This window comes from Euleptes europaea, chromosome 2 (genome assembly GCF_029931775.1).
Source record: "Euleptes europaea isolate rEulEur1 chromosome 2, rEulEur1.hap1, whole genome shotgun sequence".
Classification (NCBI taxonomy): domain Eukaryota; kingdom Metazoa; phylum Chordata; class Lepidosauria; order Squamata; family Sphaerodactylidae; genus Euleptes; species Euleptes europaea.
The window spans coordinates 57,304,762-57,324,859 of record NC_079313.1 but is presented as its reverse complement, the minus strand read 5'-3'; the positions used below and the strand labels follow the sequence as shown (position 1 = coordinate 57,324,859).

The 20,098-nt window shown below is 42.2% G+C and overlaps 1 protein-coding gene across 2 annotated transcripts in view; it reads right to left on the bottom strand.

Annotated features, from left to right (window-relative positions):
* USP33 (ubiquitin specific peptidase 33) overlaps positions 1-8,977 on the bottom strand; it is a 41,257-nt gene extending 32,280 nt beyond the window's left edge. For both annotated transcript variants that reach the window (XM_056845599.1, XM_056845600.1), the window contains exons 1-3: positions 8,859-8,977; positions 8,598-8,651; positions 2,926-2,988 (exon numbers count right to left, since the gene is read on the bottom strand). In XM_056845599.1, coding sequence (XP_056701577.1) covers positions 2,926-2,988; positions 8,598-8,651; positions 8,859-8,939 — 198 coding nt within the window. In that variant the 5' untranslated portion in view covers positions 8,940-8,977. The remainder of the gene's footprint in view (positions 1-2,925; positions 2,989-8,597; positions 8,652-8,858) is intronic.
* Between the last annotated feature and the right edge of the window lie 11,121 nt (positions 8,978-20,098).

The window sequence follows — 20,098 nt, the reverse complement described above, 5'->3', positions numbered from 1 at the left end:
ATAAAGAAACAGTTTTAGTTCTCATTCTGAAATATAGGCAACAATGTGGCTATAGTCCATTATAGTTATCCTAAGTATAGCATTAAGAGATATTTTTGGTGGGGGTGTGTGTGAGGAAATTAGTCCTCATCTACACAGATCTCTAGATGTTGGTGAAAGGCAGCAATATATTACCCTTTATCAGTATTTGCCCTGACCTGGATGACCCAGGCTAGCCTGATCTCGTCAGATCTCAGAAGCTAAGCAGGGTCAGCCCTGGTTAGTATTTGGATGGGAGACCACCAAGGAATACCAGGGTTACTGTGCAGAGGAAGGCACTGGCAAACCACCTCTGTTAGTCTCTTGCCATGAAAATCCCCAAAAGGGGTCGCCATAAGTTGGCTGCGACTTGACGGCACTTTACACGCACACATCAGTATTTGAGGCCACTGCATATGCAACAGGTCCTTATCACAAATGCAAGAGAACGGTAAGAGAACAAGACATGGCTAAACACAGCAGGTGCAGTGAACCCAGTTCTGCTACAAAATTCATTCTACATACTACTATGAGCTCCAGTCAACATTCTGGCTGCAGCATTCTGAACCAACTGTAGCTTCTGGACAGCCAAAGCTGGTGAAAGAGGCCCCTGGTCACCGCTGCCATGTGTTTATCCAATAGGAGGACGGGGTCCAGCAGCACCCTCAAGCTATAAACATGCCTCTTTAGGGGGAGTGCAATCTCATCCAGAACAGGAGATATTCCAATTTCTGGGTCAACTCCACCACCCCCCATTAGCACCTCCGTTTTATCAGAATTAAGTTTCAGTTTGTTAGCTCTCATCTATCTCAAAACTGCCTCTAGGCAACTCTTCATAGTTTCCGCAGCCTCCCTGGGATCTGCTGGAAGGGCATGATAGAGATGAATGGTGTCCATATATAGGTGGAAACACAGGCCAGATCTCCAGATGACTTCTTCCAGTGGCTTTACGTAGATGTTAAAAAGCATGGGCGACAAGATGCAACCTTACAGGATTCCTCAGGCCAGAAGCTCAGCAGCAGTTCCCCAGTACCACTCTGAAACCTACTTTCAAGGTAAGACCGAAACCAGTGCAGAACAGTGCCTCCAAGACCCACCCCCGAAAGAAGATTTAAACGGATACCATGATTGATGGTATCAAAGCCACTAAGAAATTCAGGAGAATTAACAGGTCTTACTCCCCCTGTCCATCTCCCAACACAGGTCATCCAGTGGGAGTTGACAAAGGCCATTTCAGTCCCATAACCAGACCTAAAACCCTTTATAAAAACGTTGTCCTGAAAAGTTCTGTTTTGTACATTCTGCAAAATGATAGATCATTATATATCAGAAACCATTCTATTCCATATGGGGGGCATTCAGTAGTCAAAGAATGTCTCTACTCAGCTGCACAATGTTTAAGCAAACTGGGTAGATGGCTATTCCACATCCTTCAAGTGGATTAAGACACAAATCCCTAATTCTTTCAGACAGTCCATGCCTTTGTTTGAACACTACCATGCATGACACTAGTGCATGCTATATACAGCTTGCTATGGCACCCCATCCATTAAAGGGGAGAATTTGAGCACTATTGTGCTCACCAAGAATGTACACAACATCTATTCTGTGAAAGGTATGCAAGAAAATGGTATATGTGACTAGGTCTACGTGCTACATGAAATTGCTTAGATTGCCTCTATTTCTGTAATTCCAGTCCATATGCTTAGAGGTGGTAGCACCATTGTCACGCTGTACAACAGCAATTTCCAGTGGCAGATAAAATTAACACACAACTGCACCAAGACCCTGTTACAGTGGTTCTCACTCTGTCAAAACAGGAGGGAAAACAACTACCAAAGACTGGGCCCTTGGCCAACTTATGATTCTTCCTTTCCCTCCTTTTTAGGGAGGCAAAATTACTGTAACAGGGTCTTGGTGTAGTTGATTTTTGCATGGAGTGCCCAGTACAAAAAAGGAGGAGGACAAGCTCTGTTTCCATCATTCAAGGACAATACTATCTCTTCTGAAGATATGAACCAAAGCTCCCACTCCCACATTCCATTCCAAACTTAGCCTCAGAGCACAGATCAAAAAAGCCACACAATGAGGCCAGGCATAGAAAGTGCATCCAACACACTTTCTGCTCCAAATCCCCCCATCAGCTGATTGGTGGTGGCAGAGGCTTGGATGTGAAAGCACATCTGGCCCACCCCACCTAATCCATCTATACGTTGCCGCTTACACAGTAAGAGTCCCAAGGACCAGCAGGGGAGGGGAGAACAGCATATCCCCTCTCTGAGTCCTGATAGTAATTTATATCAACTAACAGGAGAGCTAAGAATACACAAGCAAGGCATGTTATTCTTTGATCAGATTCATGCCATTCAGGAATGTCTCTTCCCATATTTCCTATACTTCAGCTCTTATAGTAGAAGGGTGAAAGGATGTACTTATTCTTAATCACATGCCTCTGCATTGAACAGTCTATACTCAATACAAATACTGTATAATCTTCAAATCTTTTCCATTATAACTTCAGGAATCACAACATTTTGATTTTATCATTTCCAAACGTAATGGTTTCAGGTACAATTTCCAGCAAAAAAATGAACACTTTAAATGCACAACACTGGTAAACTACCAATTTAACTTCTATATAATTGCTTGCTATTTCATCATGCTTTCTGATATTTGCAGAGGTACTGTTAAGGTAATGAGCAGTAATCACTGATTTTGTATATCATGGAACTCTAGTCATTCTAGATTCCAATTTGAAGCAAAAGCCCCCTTGTCTATCATTCATTCATATTTAAGTCACCAAGAGAAAAGCAGTACTGGATCTTATCCCTGACACCAGGAAAACTTTATGAGCAAAGATGATTAGCAGATTAAAATGTTAAGAATCAACAGTTTGCAGGTACATACCTGAGAATGTATGGTGCTGTGATCTATATGAGACTCCCCACAACCAACGTATGAGCATCTATTCTGTCAAACAAAATGGAATAATTATAAAGCAAATGCAAATCATAATAGAGACAAGCCTCAATTCATGGCAAGATCCATTCCACACAGTGAGGAATTTTATTCTCTGCTTAATGGCACTGCCTTTCCACTTTGAAAGCGCTTTCTAAAACTAAAGATGGGAACAGAGTCAAAAGCAGCCTGTGAGGTAGCACAGGAAGTATCTGAAGCATTCCAGTACAATATTAGTTGAAGCATTCCAGTACAATATTAGGTATAATGAAATGTACTGCATCAGGGCTATGATGTACCGAATAGAGATGTGAAGGTTCAGAGGGGACAAAATATTTATCTCCCCCAAAGACTTTTTTCTCCAATGGAAAAATTGAAAGTTTGGCAAGCTGTTATGAATTAAAAAAAAAAAAATTAATGAGTAAAATATTAAGACAAATTGTGTAGTATGAAGAACGAATATGTAGTGTTAGATATATACAACATATTTTCAAAAGTATGTTCATTGTTTGGATGTGACTTATTTTTGTCACAATTAATGTTATAATGTGCATACATTTTTAAAGAGTTCAATGTTTTTGATGTTATGAAATTTGACTTTAGACCCAAATATACTGCTATCTCTAGTGTGACTGTAAGAGATTGTTTCTGTTCAAATAAGACACTCTTGTTCATCATAACAGTTGCTTTTAATTTGCAACATCTCCTCCCATTACAAATGGCAAAAACAATGTGCTAAAGGTGCCATAGCATGCAGCAGTCTGCTGCTCGCTCTCACTAGTATTGGGTATATTCATAATTTTACTTGAAGAAAGTTAAGGCAAAACCATAAATATACCAAACAGCTATATATTATACACTATTAAAGCAGTGAAATAAGTTTAGGTCTGATAAGGAATTATTGCACATAGTACAAACATACCCAATGTAAAAAAAACAGGCTTTCCTCATAGCATTATCACTAGAGTACAGCATTCATCACCCGGACCTGGATGGCCCAGGAAAGCCTGCTCTCGTCAGATCTCAGAAGCTAAGCAGGGTCAGCCCTGGTTAGTATTTGGCTGGGAGACCACCAAGGAATGCCGGGGTTTCTGTGCAGAGGAAGGCACTGGCAAGCCACCTCTGTTAGTCTCTTGCAATGAAAACCCCAAAAGGGGTTGCCATAAGTCGGCTGCGACTTGAAGGCACTTTACACACACATAGCTGTTACAGGTATATCTTGTTAAGAATACATTCCACTAGTGCTGAAAGAACTTCACTACCAACCAACGTATATCTAAGAATAATTCAAAGTGCTGGTTCTTATCTTAAACAAGCTGAATAACTCAAAGACTACCCACCACTATTCAAATCTGCTCATTTGTTTAAACCTTCACAGGAAACATGACCTGTGCCCCATCTCCGCGCCCAATCTAGAGGCAAGGCAAGTAGTTATCAGAGACAAGGCATTTCCTATTACAATTCCCTCCCAGCACCTATTTGTTTGGTGCCTACTCTTGAGTTTTAGCCACACAAAGATATTTTTTATTTCACAGGATCTTGGATGGCATTTAAGATTTTTTTTCTTTTGTCTTATTTTGTAATGTTAACTTTTTCATGACATGCTGTTATAATTTTATACTGAGTTTTTTTTGCCCTGAGTTTTTATTGCCTATTACAGTTTTTATTGTTTTGCTCTTGTTCTTATTGTTAGCCATACTCATAAACAAAGAGCCTAGGTTATGCTATTTTTTAGTGATTAAGATATTGGTTTATTTTATAATGTGACTTGACTGAACCTTCCACCACCACCAAACCATTTCAAGTATGCTAGCTGAAAAAGTGGGGAAGACTTTTTAAAAAAATAAGCAGGCACAATCCACCAAGGTCAATAGCAAATTTTCAGCAAGTCATTAGCAAATTTCAGCTTATATGAATAGCTGCATAATGCATTCATAAGCTCATTTTAATTCACTGCTCCATATATTTCAATGAGACTTTCATAAACTGCCATGCTAAAATCTGCTAGAAATACAATCCACAGCTGCAAATGCTTCACTTGCCAGAACACCTGACCTCAAAGTGCTGCATCGTAACTAGTGCAGAGCTAGAAACGGCCTATAAGAGCCATTTAATTTGGATGAATGAAGTTCCACAGAGGTAGCTGTTTTAGCCTGCGGCCAAAATAAAGTGTTGTAGCACCCAGAAAGCTAATTTACTTGAGAGCCAGAGTCCACTTACATCAGACACATGCAAGTGCTACAAGAGTGTTTTCATTCAGATAGAAGGCTCCGTATTTTATTCTGGAAACAGAGTGAGACCTTTGAAACCATGGTTGGTACAACATTTCTTAACACAAAACCCCATTAAAAAAAAAATTAGTACCACTCGTCAGATCTCAGAAGCTAAGCAGGGTTGACCCTGGTTAGTATTTGGAAGCCAACAGTTGTGACACAGAGGCAGGCAATGGCAACCACCTCTGAACGTCTGTTGCCTTGAAAACCTTATGGGGTCACCATAAATCAACTGCGACTTGACAGCAAACAACAACAAAAACACTCAGCTGGTTATGAATCAGCATTAAAAAGCCCAGACATTATCACATGTGCATTTACTGCACAGATTATTTTCTTCAATATTTTCAAATAATTTTTATTCAATTTAATATATTTAAAAGTAGTTAAAATAGTTTTCACTATCATACGGACATATATTGCCAACCTTTACAAAATGAGTTTCTAATCAGGCATTTTCAACACAGAGAAAAACATTGCCAACCAACAAAATGTTCATCATGCGGGAATCTCTACATCTAAACTTAGCCACTACACAAAAGGGAAAGCAAAGTGCCTGGTGACTGCAGTGGAAATATCACAAAAAGTATGAAGCATTTAAAAACAATTAACAGTTAAATACTGTCAGGCCCTGCCCTGGATGGCCCAGGCTAGCCCGATCTTGGAAGCTAAGCAGGGTCGGCCCTGGTTAGTATTTGGATAGGAAATGACCAAAGAATTCCAGGGTTGTTGTCGCGACCTATCTGGCGAGGCCACTCCCCCAAGAGGGGCCTCCCGTGCCGGGGTCTGAGTCGCGCCTTCAGGAGTTTTAGCAGAGAGGATTTCCTCGGCCTCAGGCCACTCAGAAGAGGATGAGGACCTCTCCGCCTCCGAGCTGGCCAGCTTGGTATCTCTGACACAGAATACTGAGCAAATAGGGAACCAGCCAGCTCCTCCTCGGCCTCCACCCTTCTGCTGCTTTATACTTCCTCCCCCTTTGTCTCCGCCCCCATATGCCTCAACCCGAGGCTAGAAGAGCCCTTCCCCAGCCCTCTTCCTCTCCTTGTTGGGAGAGTTTCTTCAGAGGGAGGGGGCTTTGTGTTTGCCCCGCCCTGGCTCTTCCGCTTACCCTCAGCCTGCCGAGCTCTGGGCAGGGGCTTCCCTCCTTAGGCGGCCCCTCCCTGCGCCTGCTCCTTCCCCCACCTTCCCACCAGTTTGCCCGAGGTCGCAGAGGCGGCAGCCCCTCTGCCCTGGCCGCTGCCCTGGGAACGTCTCCCGCCGCTGCGGTTCCCTCCCGATGACCAGCTGGTGGGCGGGTCTTCCCGATACTCCCCTGGGGCCCCGGCCAGGGTACAGTGGGAGGCTGAGGCCGCCACTGCGCCCCGTCTGTCGGGCGCAGCCCACCTGGGCCGCCCTCTCTGCTCACCTGCTGACGAGCAGGCCTTTCGGCTGTTGCCAAGGCTTCTGGTGCGTTTGCCCGGCCGCAGGGCAGCGGCTCTGACTGTCCTCCACTTGCCGTCTCTCCGGACCCCCTCCTTGGTAAGTGGGGGTGGGAGGGCCCCTTCCCCCACCCCCAAGGATCGCTGTTGGGGCCAGGGCTGGGCAAGAAGTCCCAGGAGCCTAGGTGTGGAGGCGACCCGGGACAGTTGTTAGCAGAGGCAGGCAATGGCAAACAACCACTGAGTGTCTCTTGTCTTGAAACCCCTATGGGGTCGCTATAAGTCAGCTGTGACTTGACAGCACTTTCCACCACCACTGTCAAACAGTAAGCTATGCAATTATTTTCTATCAAATGCTTCTGATTAAAACATACTCTGAAGTAAAGATATATCACATTTCGTGAGTGCATGCACTCACTGATGCATTTGTGAACTGTTTTACCTATCACTCCTGTTTTCATTTCTTTTTCAGCATACTCTCCCTAACCTAACAAGGCTTTTATAAGAGTCTGGCATTTTGCAAAAAATATAACATTGATGTAGCCAAGATTTTATCTGAAATACAGAAAATCATGTTTTCCCTCAAAAATACACCTGCCACTCATCATTTCCAGTTACATTTCTAACTAGAATCTTTTGAACAGTAAGAAATGAAATCCAATGTAATATTGTCATCAGAATATAAATCTGGATGCAGGACTGCTAAATTATAAGCACAAGTGATACATAGATTCTATTGGTAATTTTGTCAAGGAACAACCTAGATCTATTCTGATAATCCTCATTGATTAATGGAGGCTGCACAGGAGCAGTTTACCAAACCCCAAGTTACTATCTATAGCAATAAATCAATATATCTAATTCTGAACAGTAGTCCAAACCGCAGATCAAAAAACCTGTACAATGGGGCCATATTCAGAGGAGGGATTCTTTTACAAACTGGGAACAGCCCTCAATTTGCACAAAAATCCACAGTAAAAAAGTGATGGGGCTTAAAATCCCCCCAAAAAAGAAAACACCACCTGAGATCTCACAAGATCACAGATAGCACGGAGGGACTGATAGCAGCATAGTGGGATAATAGCAATCTTGTCAAGACTGGAGGCTTTCAACTTGCAAAGGCACTGAAAGCTGCTACTAGAAATCTAGTGGTGAGGGGAGAGGGAAAGGGCAGAAAAAAAGGATATGTGATTCTTGTCTGTACATCATGCACGTATACATTGTACTATAGCTGAGATCAGACTGATGGCCCATCTAGTCCAGCATCCTTTTTCCAACCAACTGCTAGTCAGGTGCTACAGAGAAGTCTACAAGTGGGGCCCATAGAAGACAACAATAACCGTTCTTGCTGGGTGTTCTGCAGCACCTGACAATCAGAGGCATTCTGTCTTTGAATATGAAGGTCTCTTTTGTTTATCAAGGCTCATATTTACCTATCAATTCTCTATAGCAGTGGTTCCCAAAGTGGTCAGTACCACCCCCTGGGGGGCGGTGGGATTACCTAGAGGGGCACTAAGAGGCAAGGGGGCACCAGGGGACACTAGAGGTGGGCCCCTTCAACTGTGTTGGATAGGGTAGGGGGCACTGGGGCTGAGTTTGTGGAACCAAGGGGGCGGTGGCCCGAAATGTTTTGGAATCACTGCTCTATAGATCTAACATGCTTTTAAATCCATCACTGTGTCGTGAGTTAGCAAGTTCTACAATCAACTGCCCACTGGGTCTCGTAATACTTCCTTTTCTCTGTCTTGAACCTACCATCAATTAGTTTAATAGGGGACTAAAAGTTCTAGTATTATGGGAGAGAGAAAAAATTATCCATTTTTTCTGCATAATTCATAGACCTCTATCTTACCATCTCTTAACTAAAAGGCCCCAGATGCTTTAGCCTCCCTTGCAAGAACACAGAGAATCGCACATGCTACATACTTACCTCTAAGCATGCCCAAAGATTTGGTCCTTTCACTTTACAGTCCTTGCAAGTGCCCTGTGAATTAAAAAATAAATTGCATATTATCATTTAATTAAGACAAAAAGATAAGAAACAAAGTTAACTTATTGGAAAGGTTAAATATTTGCTAGCTCTGTAGATAAGGAAGAATGCTACATATTCTTATCCCAGAAATTAAAAACTTGTGCCAGAAATCAAAATCCAAACTAATCACTATTAGGGAGGTAGTAAATTGCAACTCACATGTGATTTGTGTATTAGATCTTCCTTGGTAATCTCACCAACAGATTCCAAATGTGGACAATCATTGCTGAGTGCTGCCATTTTACCAGCAGTTGCTTCAAATCAGGAACTACTTACATCTTTGGAAGGAAAAACAGTATTTGATACATTATTGTTTTAAGCAATATTACAGCACTTATGAAGCAGATTATGTAATCTCATGCAACGAATGCCAATGTTGAAAAATGCAAAACAAAAATACCCCAAAGGGGTAATGCTATTTTACACAGAATAACATAATGGGGACATACCTATGAAGTGGTTCTGTCTAGATTGCTACTTTGTTTCTCAATCAGAACAAAGGATTGTTTTACAACTTTACGATCCATAACACATTTTAAAGTATCACAAAGACAGGTAATAGCAACCTACCATAAATAGTTCAATACAAAGCCACGTCAATGGCTGCAAAAGCATCATCCAGGGCTTGATTCTGCACCCATCTGCCAACCTAGAAACACGGCTGAACAGGGTAGGTCTTGTTCAGCTTTGGCCACCACGTTTTGGGATATGAGAGCAAGTTTGCGGACTGGGGAGGAGTAGGAATGGGTTTCAAGTACATGGATGGGTTTGAGAGACTGAATGGAAGTTCTGTTGGAGTACTATCTGCTCCTACTACCCAACATTCTCTCAATCTAAGCTGATGGAATTGGCTTCAGCATTGGTAGAGAAATTTTAGTTCTTTGCAACCATTGTGTCTGCTCAAAGATAACCAACACTAGTGTTCAAGTGTTTCAGAGCCATTTACATTCTGATTTCCAACAGGATTTTGAACTGTTACACTGTTGCAAGTTTGAGACACTTTGCAGATAAAGTTACTTTCGTGTTTCAACCTGAGACTCCACAGTTGTGGATAGATGTTCCTGAGACTTCTGCTGGATGATTTTCTATGGATGATTTTCAGCTTGTTTCACCTGAGACAGGTCACTGGAGAGATGCATTTCACTACTTGCATTCCTGCCCCTTTGGGATATTAAATGCTTCCAAGGAATAGCAGGATCAATGGCTAGAATGGATAAGGGCTCCTCATGGAAGGGGTGTTTTCCACTAGTTCTAAAAAAACCTTAATTTGTCCTTTCTAAAAAAAATTCCCTGTAGGTCCAGGATTTGAAGAACTTCCACCTAGCACTGACTCTATCCATCCTGAGCAAGGTGCTTGAGAGAATGTGGGAGTGCAATACCAAGGTTTTCTGGATAAGCAGGATTATTCAGACCCCTTTCAATATGGCATTGGCAAAGTAACTGCTTTATGGCTTTTCCTGGGAAGAGAAAAGGTAAGAGGAGGAGAACATCTCTGCTGGTGCTCCTAGATTGCTTACCAGGTTTCAACACTCTAAATTATAGTATCATTTTGAGACAACTGGCCAGTATAGCCTTAGAAAGCACTAGTTTTTAAAAGAATAACTCAGTTGCAGGATATTGCCATCTTCATTGCATGATGGACAACAGCTTTGAACTGAATGCACATTTCAGTCATTCAGAATAAAAGTCACCGTTACAACAGGAATGTAAGCAGTTTAAAGATAAAAGAACTAAGAACTTAGACTACATGAATCCTTCAACAGGTGCAACTGCTAGTTTGCACAGGTCATTAAGATTTTCCAGGTGTAAAGAACAGATCCTGGCTAAAAATGAACTGTAGTAGTTTTAGCTGTGCAAGTTCTTGCCAGTATTGCTCTTCTTGGGGGTAACGTAAGTCTACAATTATAAAGTTCTTTAGTCATGTAATAATTTAAGGTTTACAAGCATTTCCTTAGTACAACAACTGCTAATAATTTTTTGTTTATATTTTAAGGCTACTGGAAAACATACTATGATTTTTCCTTTGTATTAAAGATCTTGGCAATTTCACAAATTCATTGACATCTAGCACAGCTTTAATTGCTGCTAAAGAATCAACAAGTTCACATTCTTTATTGTTATAGTCATAGACTATGATGTGGTAAAATGGTTCGTGAAGGAGAAGGAGACCCAAAACCGTTGTTTACAAGAAAACAGTTATTTATTTGAAGCAGCTGCTACCCAGAGCACTCTACCAAGTAAAAATCTCTGAGCCCCAATCATACTGAGGAAGGGATATTTATCCAAATTCAAGATATGACAACCCATCAACATTCAGGGTAGCACTGATAACACTCCAGACATTGAGGCGGCAGTAGAGTAACAGTAGAATAACAGTTTCACCCAGTTCTTGTTATGGTTTACTGTAACCCTCCATGACTCTTGCCCCAATTCCTTAGCACACAGGCATACAGAGATATTCTGCCCAGCAACAAGCTATTCTCTGGCTGCCCTAATACATTTCAATACATTTTACAGAAAGGAAAAGAGATTATTGCAAATTGCTAAATCAGTGGATCTTCCATAGGCAGGGGAAGTCTACCCTGCTGTCTCAACCAGCATACATACAAATTACAGTCAGTAGTTTAAAATGAGGAGCAAAACTGTATAAAATCAGAAACTAAAGACTCTGATTGAATATATAAGCTAAGGGAAGCTATATGACTAACGTAAGTAAATTCTGTGAACCTCAGCTACAATATAGGCTAGTACTGTGTACCTAACACCATTAATCTACCTCCTTACTTGTGAGTGCATTTCTCTTAATAGCTAAAAAGCAGAATTTTGCCACTGCATGGGATATGGCAGCCTCCTTATCCTCAAGCAATAATTTGACCAGGGCTAACTCCATACATGCCCCTCCCCCCAAAAAATTGAGATGCTTAAAACAAGATAGCAGATGGGATATAGCATTTATTCTGATTTCATCATAAAATTCACAGTGCGGCACTATATGTGTGATTGATTCAACTGCATTGGCCTAACGGGCACCACCATTGCTCCATAGGCAGATGCTGAAACCTTCCATCTAAAATGGCAGAAGGTAGGGCATCAAAGCGGGCCCTGGAAAGAGCCCATCTATATTTGGCATGAGTAATATTTGACAAATAGGGTGTAGACTAGTCACATATAGCCTTAAAATATATATATTCATGCAACCTATGTTAATTAAAGCTGAATTTCCTGCCAAGAGACTGGCAAGTAAGTAAACATCATGCTTTAGCTTCATAGCTAGCAGTAAGACGTTTCTAGGTGCACCGCCAAAAGTCTCCGCTATAATGTCAACATAGATAACAAAAAAATAAAGTGGTCCCTTTGAATATTGCTGCCGTTACAAGATGCCTTAAGCATCCTTTCTGTAACTTTCTCACCATATTATAATTAATTGGCTTGACATTGAAGATCTGATTATCTATCCATGCATATCTGTATCAGAAAACCTTGCCCCGAGCCATGTAAAGAAACCTTGGGAGGTGTGAAGGATAAATGGTGTTATGAGAAAGTTTTTGGACCCTTGAGATGTCATGTAAAGATTGTGATGGATAACCACAGATTAAGATTCCCATGATAAAAGGTATATAAGGGGTTACAAATTGTTCCATAGTTGGGAGTTCTTTGGCAGACTATGCTGTCTGTCTGTCTAAAGAATCTTCCCCATCAGCATGGCACATCCAGAGGTATGTGAACTTGGTATTTCTACTGTAACTTTTACTGAACAGATCTGCTTAAACATTGTAATATTTTGTTAAGGTTTTTTCTACAATGTATGTTTCATATATTTGTAACTGATGTGCTTTTTGTGTTTTACCCTTATATTTTTTATATTGAAGTTAATATAAAACTTATAATAATAAAAATAAAAAGGAATTTCTTAATTCAAAGCTTGTATAATGACTTATGTGGTAACTGGTTAAGTAAGATAGTGTATTTTTTACAACATCTAGAAACCTAATTACCTTTCACAGTATTGACCGCTTCAAGGGGGCTGCAGCATTTCTCAACCATGGTTTTAGTGCACCATAAAGCTCTGGCAGTAAGGGCAGCTCAGTTTGACTTTCAATGTGCAAGAGCCGCTGTTAGACCATTGATTTTGCTTTCCTCAGCCCCATCTCCAGAAGATGTTCCGGGTCTAACCCAACCATATATAGTTAATTTATTAATCTGGATGACCATTTTGGGTATGGGATCGCTGCAAGTAACTGAGGTAGTAGTCCGTTATGATTTAAGTGGGTTTTCAACCAATAGCTGATGGTGGTCAGCCATATTTTTGTCTCTACCTTGCATAGCCCAGCCTTGTGTCTGAGAACCACATTAGATGTGCATTTGGGCACTTTGAAAAGAGCTCTAAGAAAACCCGACTGGACCTTCTCCAGTGCCTTATAGTTGCTAACTATACCTAATTGGGCCCCATAAGTGAGCTAGGGATTTAGCGGAATAGAGTTTTATAGCTGCTGGTATATGGCCCACTCCTTTGGTTCTAAACAATCTAAGGATCTCATTTATACTTCTTTGTGCATTGAGAGTGGTGGCACGGATATGTGCTGTCGCTTTTCCAATGTATTGGAATACTACTCCCAAATATTTCAAATTTCTGACTTGTTCAATAAGATTCCCAACCATCCTCCGGTTAATTTTTTTATATTTTGTTGTTAAAATACATTTTTGTTTTTCCATAATTTATGATTAATTGTTCAGCTTGGCATTGCTGGCTCAATGCATCAACTGCACAGATTAGGCCCACTCTAGTCTGTGACAGGAGGACTGCATCATCTGCATACATTAGAATAGACACTCCCCCCCCCCCCGAGTTTTGGGGCATGTATACCAACAATGCAGTTCCTGCCCAATAGACAAAGCCTTCTCACTCTGTGGCAAACATTTATGCTTTATTGGTTCTTGTAGGTTATCCGGGCTGTGTGACCGTGGTCTTGGTATTTTCTTTCCTGACATTTCACCAGCAGCTGTGGCAGGCATCTTCAGAGGAGTAACACTGAAGGACACTGAAGGACAGTGTCAGAGACACTCCTCTGAAGATGCCTGCCACAGCTGCTGGCGAAATGTCAGGAAAGAAAAGACCACGGTCACACAGCCCGGATAACCTACAAGAACCAATGAACTCTGACTGTGAAAGCCTTCGACAATATTTATCCTTTAATCTCTTTCAAATACAGATTCATTCTCTTTAAAAGAAGGGGGGGAAAGGCCATAGCTCAATGGTGCACCTGTTATGCAGAAAATCCTGGATTCAATTCCTGGAACCTCCAGTTAAAGGACATTGGGTAGCTCCTGCCACTCAGAGTAGACAGTACTGAGTTAGGTGGACCAATGGTTTCAGTATAAAGCAGCTTCATACATAAGTACAATCCGAGAGAAGTGCTTCTGTGAGAATATTGTCGAAAGCTTTCATGGTCAGAGTTCATTGGTTCTTGTAGGTTATCCGGGCTGTGTAACCGTGGTCTTGGTATTTTCTTTCCTGATGTTTCGCCAGCAGCTGTGGCAGGCATCTTCAGAGGAGTAACTCTGAAGGACAGTGTCTCTCAGTGTCAAGTGTGTAGGAAGAGTAATACATAGTCAGAAAGGGGTTGGGTTTGAGCTGAATCATTGCCCTGCAAAAAGTAACAAAGGTAATGTGCTAATCATTGTCCTGTAAGTATCCAGATAATGTGCTAATGAGGGTGTGGTATGTTAATATGGAACCATTGTATCCTGAAATGATCTGTTAATGTGTGAAATCCAAAGCTAATCTGCATGGCTATTGTTGACTGTAGTCTTTGTTAGTCTGGAGGTTTTCAAGACAGGAAGCCAAGCCTTATTCATTCTTAAACTCTCTTCTTTTCTGTTAAAGTTGTGCTGATGTTTATGAATTTCAATGGCTTCTCTGTGCAATCTGACAAAATAGTTGGTAGAATTGTCCAGTCTTTCAGTGTCTTGGAATAAGACCCTGTGTCCTGTTTGTGTCAGTCCATGTTCAGCCACTGCTGATTTCTCAGGTTGGCCCAGTCTGCAGTATCTTTCATGTTCTTTTATCCTTGTTTGTATGCTGCGTTTTGCTGTCCCGATGTAAACTTGTCCACAGCTGCAAGGTATACGATATACTCCTGCAGAGGTGAGGGGGTCTCTTTTGTCTTTTGCTGATCGTAGCATTTGTTGTATTTTCTTGGTGGATTTAAACACTGTTTGTAGGTTATGTTTTTTCAAAAGTTTCTCCATCCTATCAGTGACTCCTTTAATAAATGGCAAGAATACCTTTCCTATGGGAGACTGTTTTTCCTGCGTTTTCTGATGTTTGTTTGGTTTAATGGCCCTTCTGATTTCATTCTTGGAATAGCCGTTTGCTAGCAGTGCGTGATTTAGATGATTAGTTTCTTCCTTGAGAAACTGTGGTTCACAGATCAGTCTTGCACGGTCGATTAATGTTTTGATTATTCCTCTTTTCTGTCGGGGATGGTGGTTGGAATTTTTGTGTAAGTAGCTATCTGTGTGAGTTGGTTTCCGGTAGACCTTGTGACCTAACTGAAAGTTTGTTTTACGGATGACAAGGGTATCAAGAAATGGGAGTTTACCCTCAATTTCCTTTTCCATGGTAAACTGAATGTTTGGATGGATATTATTAAGATGGTTTAGAAAGTCCATTAATTTTTCTTCACCATGGCTCCAAACAGTAAATGTGTCATCTACGAACCTGAAGAAGCCTGCCACAGCTGCTGGCGAAACGTCAGGAAAGAAAATACCAAGACCACGGTTACACAGCCCGGATAACCTACAAGAACCAATGCTTCTGTGAGGTTTCTTAATTCAGCTAATTGTCTATACTTTTTGGCTTATTAAAAGAATTCAGATGTTCCCATAATCTTTACCACACACCCTACCCAACACAGCATTGTTCAGAGATGCTTTTACGATCTGATCATCCTGTTTTACAGACTGCAGTAGAAGTGAACCTGTGTGCAGCATCTGTCCAACCCATTTACTGGAATATTTTGCTTCAAGCCTTCTCTCCCTTAAATGAGCTCACCCTGATACAAAAATGTAAAATGAACCTGGGTTTATTAAAACTTTACCCCTGTCTCAGGCTCAGCACAAATTCAAGTGTTCTCAAGCAAATAATGATTAATTCATAGCAAGAGTTTAACAGAACTCTCAACATTTTTCAAAGGGAATTTGGACAATGTCCTGTTTGCTGTTCTGCAGTGTTTTTTGCAGATTGATTTTTTGCAGTACAGCTACATCCCTGCACTACTGCAAGCTGCAGTGGACTGTCAAAGATCCCTTATTTGAAACAATACTCTGCACCAGATGACCCAAGTGTTAAACCATAAAGATGGAAACCTGAGGATGTAATAGGTCACATCCCCTTTCAACCACTTCAATGCACACAGGTGTTCTCTAGTAGTATTAGACCGGAAATAAGATTAGAGATTACATAGGCAACAAGACAGGAGGTGGGTTTTTTTGGGGGGGGTGGGGTGGTGGTTAAGTATCAAAAAAACTTCTCCTCTTTCCACATCACAGATCCTCACCCTTACATCAAAACTGCCCAGTTTTACAACAAGAGTACATAACCATCTCCCTTGAGTATTTTATCACGATGGCAAATGGCAACTAATTGCTTAAAATCACCCTGGAGCTTCATCAAACAATCTACGGTGGGTCATAACTCTTTACTTTTAAGAAAACTGTTTATGCTTGAATCTAGCACCCTTTCTTAGAACCCCACACTCAGCAATTAATTCCCAAGACCAGAGGTGCCTGGTCTCTAGCCTACTTAGAACCCTTGCCTTAGTGTACAAATGTTTACTGGGGGGGGGGATGCCTTTCAACCCAAATAGGGTTCTAAAAGCAGTATAGAGTCCCCAAGGCAGGGACCCCAAGACCTAGAAGCCCCTCCTAGAAGCCTTAACAAACCAGAGTGATAATGTACAATTTTGGGGGGGAATGGGAGGCGTGGAGAATTTATTGTGAAAATCAATTTTTGATGGGACCATTTAAAGGATATTCTTTGACTTAATCTCTCATATATACTTTGTATCTTGATTATATTAAGATACTGAATGAATAATACTAGATAAGATAAGTATATATTCATTAAATAATACGGGGATTAGTTTTGTCAGCAAAAAGTATATACAATTTATTTTTAGATGGAAGAGAGTGAGGGGGAAGTCACTTTATGCTTTAATTAGTACTATTATAGGCTTCTTGTTATTCTTAGCAACATTTAGCATTAAATGTAGATTTCTATATGGATGTATTAAATGAAAGAAAATAATAATCTTTTTTTAAAAGCCCCTCCTCGTCTGCAGATTAAAGAAAATAATAAAAATCTTAAAAAAAATAAAAAAAAAGCCCCTCCTCGTCTGCAGAGGCATACGATTACCCGGTATTACTACGCCATTAAAAGAGCAGAACCTGCACATTTTAGAGCTGTCAAACGGCATTAAACTTGTGCCCGGGCCCTTTCTACATTTCAGGAACAAAACGAAACATCCACCGGGGGGGGGGGTTGTTGTTTAAAAGCACACCCTCGAAAAAAATTCTCCAGGGTCGACAGGAGGAACATGGAGACCTTCAAACTTAGAGATCTCGAGTGACTTAGATATCTTAGATCTATCTCTCATTAAAAAAAATCTCCCGCCCACAGCCTCCGCCCCACGCTCCAAGCGGCCTCCAGTCCCGGGTCTCGCGAGAACTTGGGCTGCCAGCCTCTGCTCCATCCCTCCGCGGTCCAACCTGTAACTCGAGCCCAAACAAACGTGTTCCCAGCCGGCCCTAACGCGGGGACACGCTCCAGCGGCTCGCGACTCACCACAGCAGCCACGGCCTTCTCCTGAAAGCCCAACGCTCCCGGGCCCCGCAGCCGCCTCCTGAAGCCAGTCCCAGACAACTGACCGCACTCTAATGGAGGACGAGGAGGAGACCCCTTCCGCTTCCTCCTCGCCTGCCTTCTCCCGCTGTCCCTGCAAGCGACCGGTCGGCGGGTGCGCGCGCGCACGCGCACTGACTGCTCCCGCCCTGTCGGTCGGTCCGACTTGCCCTGCACAAAGATGGCGGCGTCCGGTTTCGCTGTGTGGCGGCTAGTGGGAGGGGAGAGGGCGACTGGTTTGCCCTTTACAAAGATGGTGGACGGTCAAGGGTTGGGTTTTTCCTTTCCGCCACGGGAGAAACCGAGATAAAAAACGGGAGGGAAGGAGGGAGGGGTCGGTTCTAACGAACGCGGCGGCTGCAAATTGCCTGTGCGCCGAACGGTGCAGCAGTGGATGCAGAATCAAGAACGGATTTGCTTTATGTGGGCTGTGCAAAATACCTCAACGAAGTGGCTCTCTTGCAATGAGAATTCTAGTCCTGTCGTTTAGGAAAATACACGCCATTTACGGTGCGTAATCCTTCTTTTGGCCCTGGAAGGAGATTCCCAACTGTTCCCCTCTGTCCTGCACAGACATTTTACTAGACGGGCACAGTTCATTTGTTTCAAGATGAGTTTTCCTGTTGGTTTCTGATGCCTTCGTTACCTGTCGTTATAACGACAACAAGCTCATGGACAGGGCAGAAATCCAGGAGTTTGTCTTTGCGGTGATATGGCAGTAGTCTGCCCTCTCATTAAAAAAAAAAAAAAGGAAGGCGCTCTTGACCAAACTCCGATCTTTCTGCATGGGAAACAATGTGTGCGGTTTTTTTTTTTTAATTGCCCTGTAAATGCAAGTACAACCCAGTGTCAATATCTCCATATTCCGGATGACGGGTTAGAGGAGCTGCGTGGTTTACTACCACCCTGCGATGTACTCTACAGTTATCCCTGTTAAGTCCGCGTATGCATACATAACACCCCCCCCATATTGCAGAGAGGGATAAAATTCAGAATAGCTTCCCATAACCCTGCAATGTAATTCATTGTTCTCATCCGCATAATCCCATGTTTGCATTTTCAGTGGGGTTTTACAACCATCCTGTATAATCTCTAGACTCAGAAGGGTTAATTTAATAACTACTCACAATATGTCTCTAATAAATGCTTTGATCACGACCATCTACTCGATCTTACTGGTGAAATACATTGTAGCACCCAAATGTACAAACGCTCAGGGTTAAAAATATGCCGTTGTGAAAACTGTACCCCCACGCGCCACACGGATGTATTTTAGAAGAGTAGGCTTTAGGGTGATCATGAACAATTTGTCTGCATGCAAGTGCACGAAGCACAAGAAACCTGCATGCAATTCAGAGCTGTGGCGATGGTGGCAGCAATTAAAACGGGTTTGGTTTTCGTGCAATCAGATGCATATTTTGGATTCCCAGCCAAAAATAAATAAACCCAACAAAACGTGCCTCCGGGTGCAGCAAAACCCCAATCTAATTACGCTGTCGTTACTTTCTCAACCTCACCCCCTTCGAGTTCTCCTTTGAACGTCTGCACTTTTATCAATCTTAACGCAGACCGCCGGAGAGCCCAAACGAAACCGGAAACGAGAGGTCGTGTTTCCTCTAGTCTGTCTGTCTCTATGGTTCTTCCCACCTCCTCATTTAATTTTTTTTTGTTAAGCAGCCTATGATAGCAGCCGCTATTGCCGGTGCAAAGGAAAAATCGCGGAGTGGCTCGTTCTGGTTTGCTGTAGCTGTTGGTCGCAGTGCCTGGGAGGTAACTGGGAGCAGCTGGTTCTCTGGCGCTGTTTCGATTTGGCCCTCCGCAAGAAAAGGACTTCTTCCAACCCATCGCAGGAGGTAGGTAGGTAGCGACCCTTTCCAAGCCTGTTATTTGCTCTGGCCTGCCATTTACGCTGTAAGATCGCAATTTAGGAGCTGTCGTTTTTCAGAGTCTGAAATAAATTGCATTGTTATTCCCTGTGTCCTTATGGAAACAAGGGGTATGCTGCTGGGGGGCTTTGGGTTAACGGTGGCCCTTTAGAAAAAGAAGAGGCTATTTGGCCATCCTCTCTGAACCACAGGCTTTCCCAGCAACTCCTTTGTTGTTTATTTTAAAGAGGTTTCCCTGCCATCTGGCTATATACGGTATAAAGTCAGCTCTTGTGTTTCAATGAGCTCATGCCAACTGGATACAAAGCCCCACCTTGACCATTCCAGTTGGGTTGTATATCTCTTAATTTTTTAATTTTTAATTCACAGTGGGTAGCCGTGTTAGTCTGTTTGCAGTAGTCAAAAAGGGCAAGAGTCCAGTAGCACCTTAAAGACTAACAAAAATATTTTCTGGTAGGGTATGAGCTTTCGTGAGCCGTGGCTCACGAAAGCTCATACGCTACCAGAAAATATTTTTGTTAGTCTTTAAGGTGCTACTGGACTCTTGCCCTTTTTAATTTTTAATGTTGAGCACTGTAAGTCTTCCCACTTCTCTCCTTGCTGAGAGGACT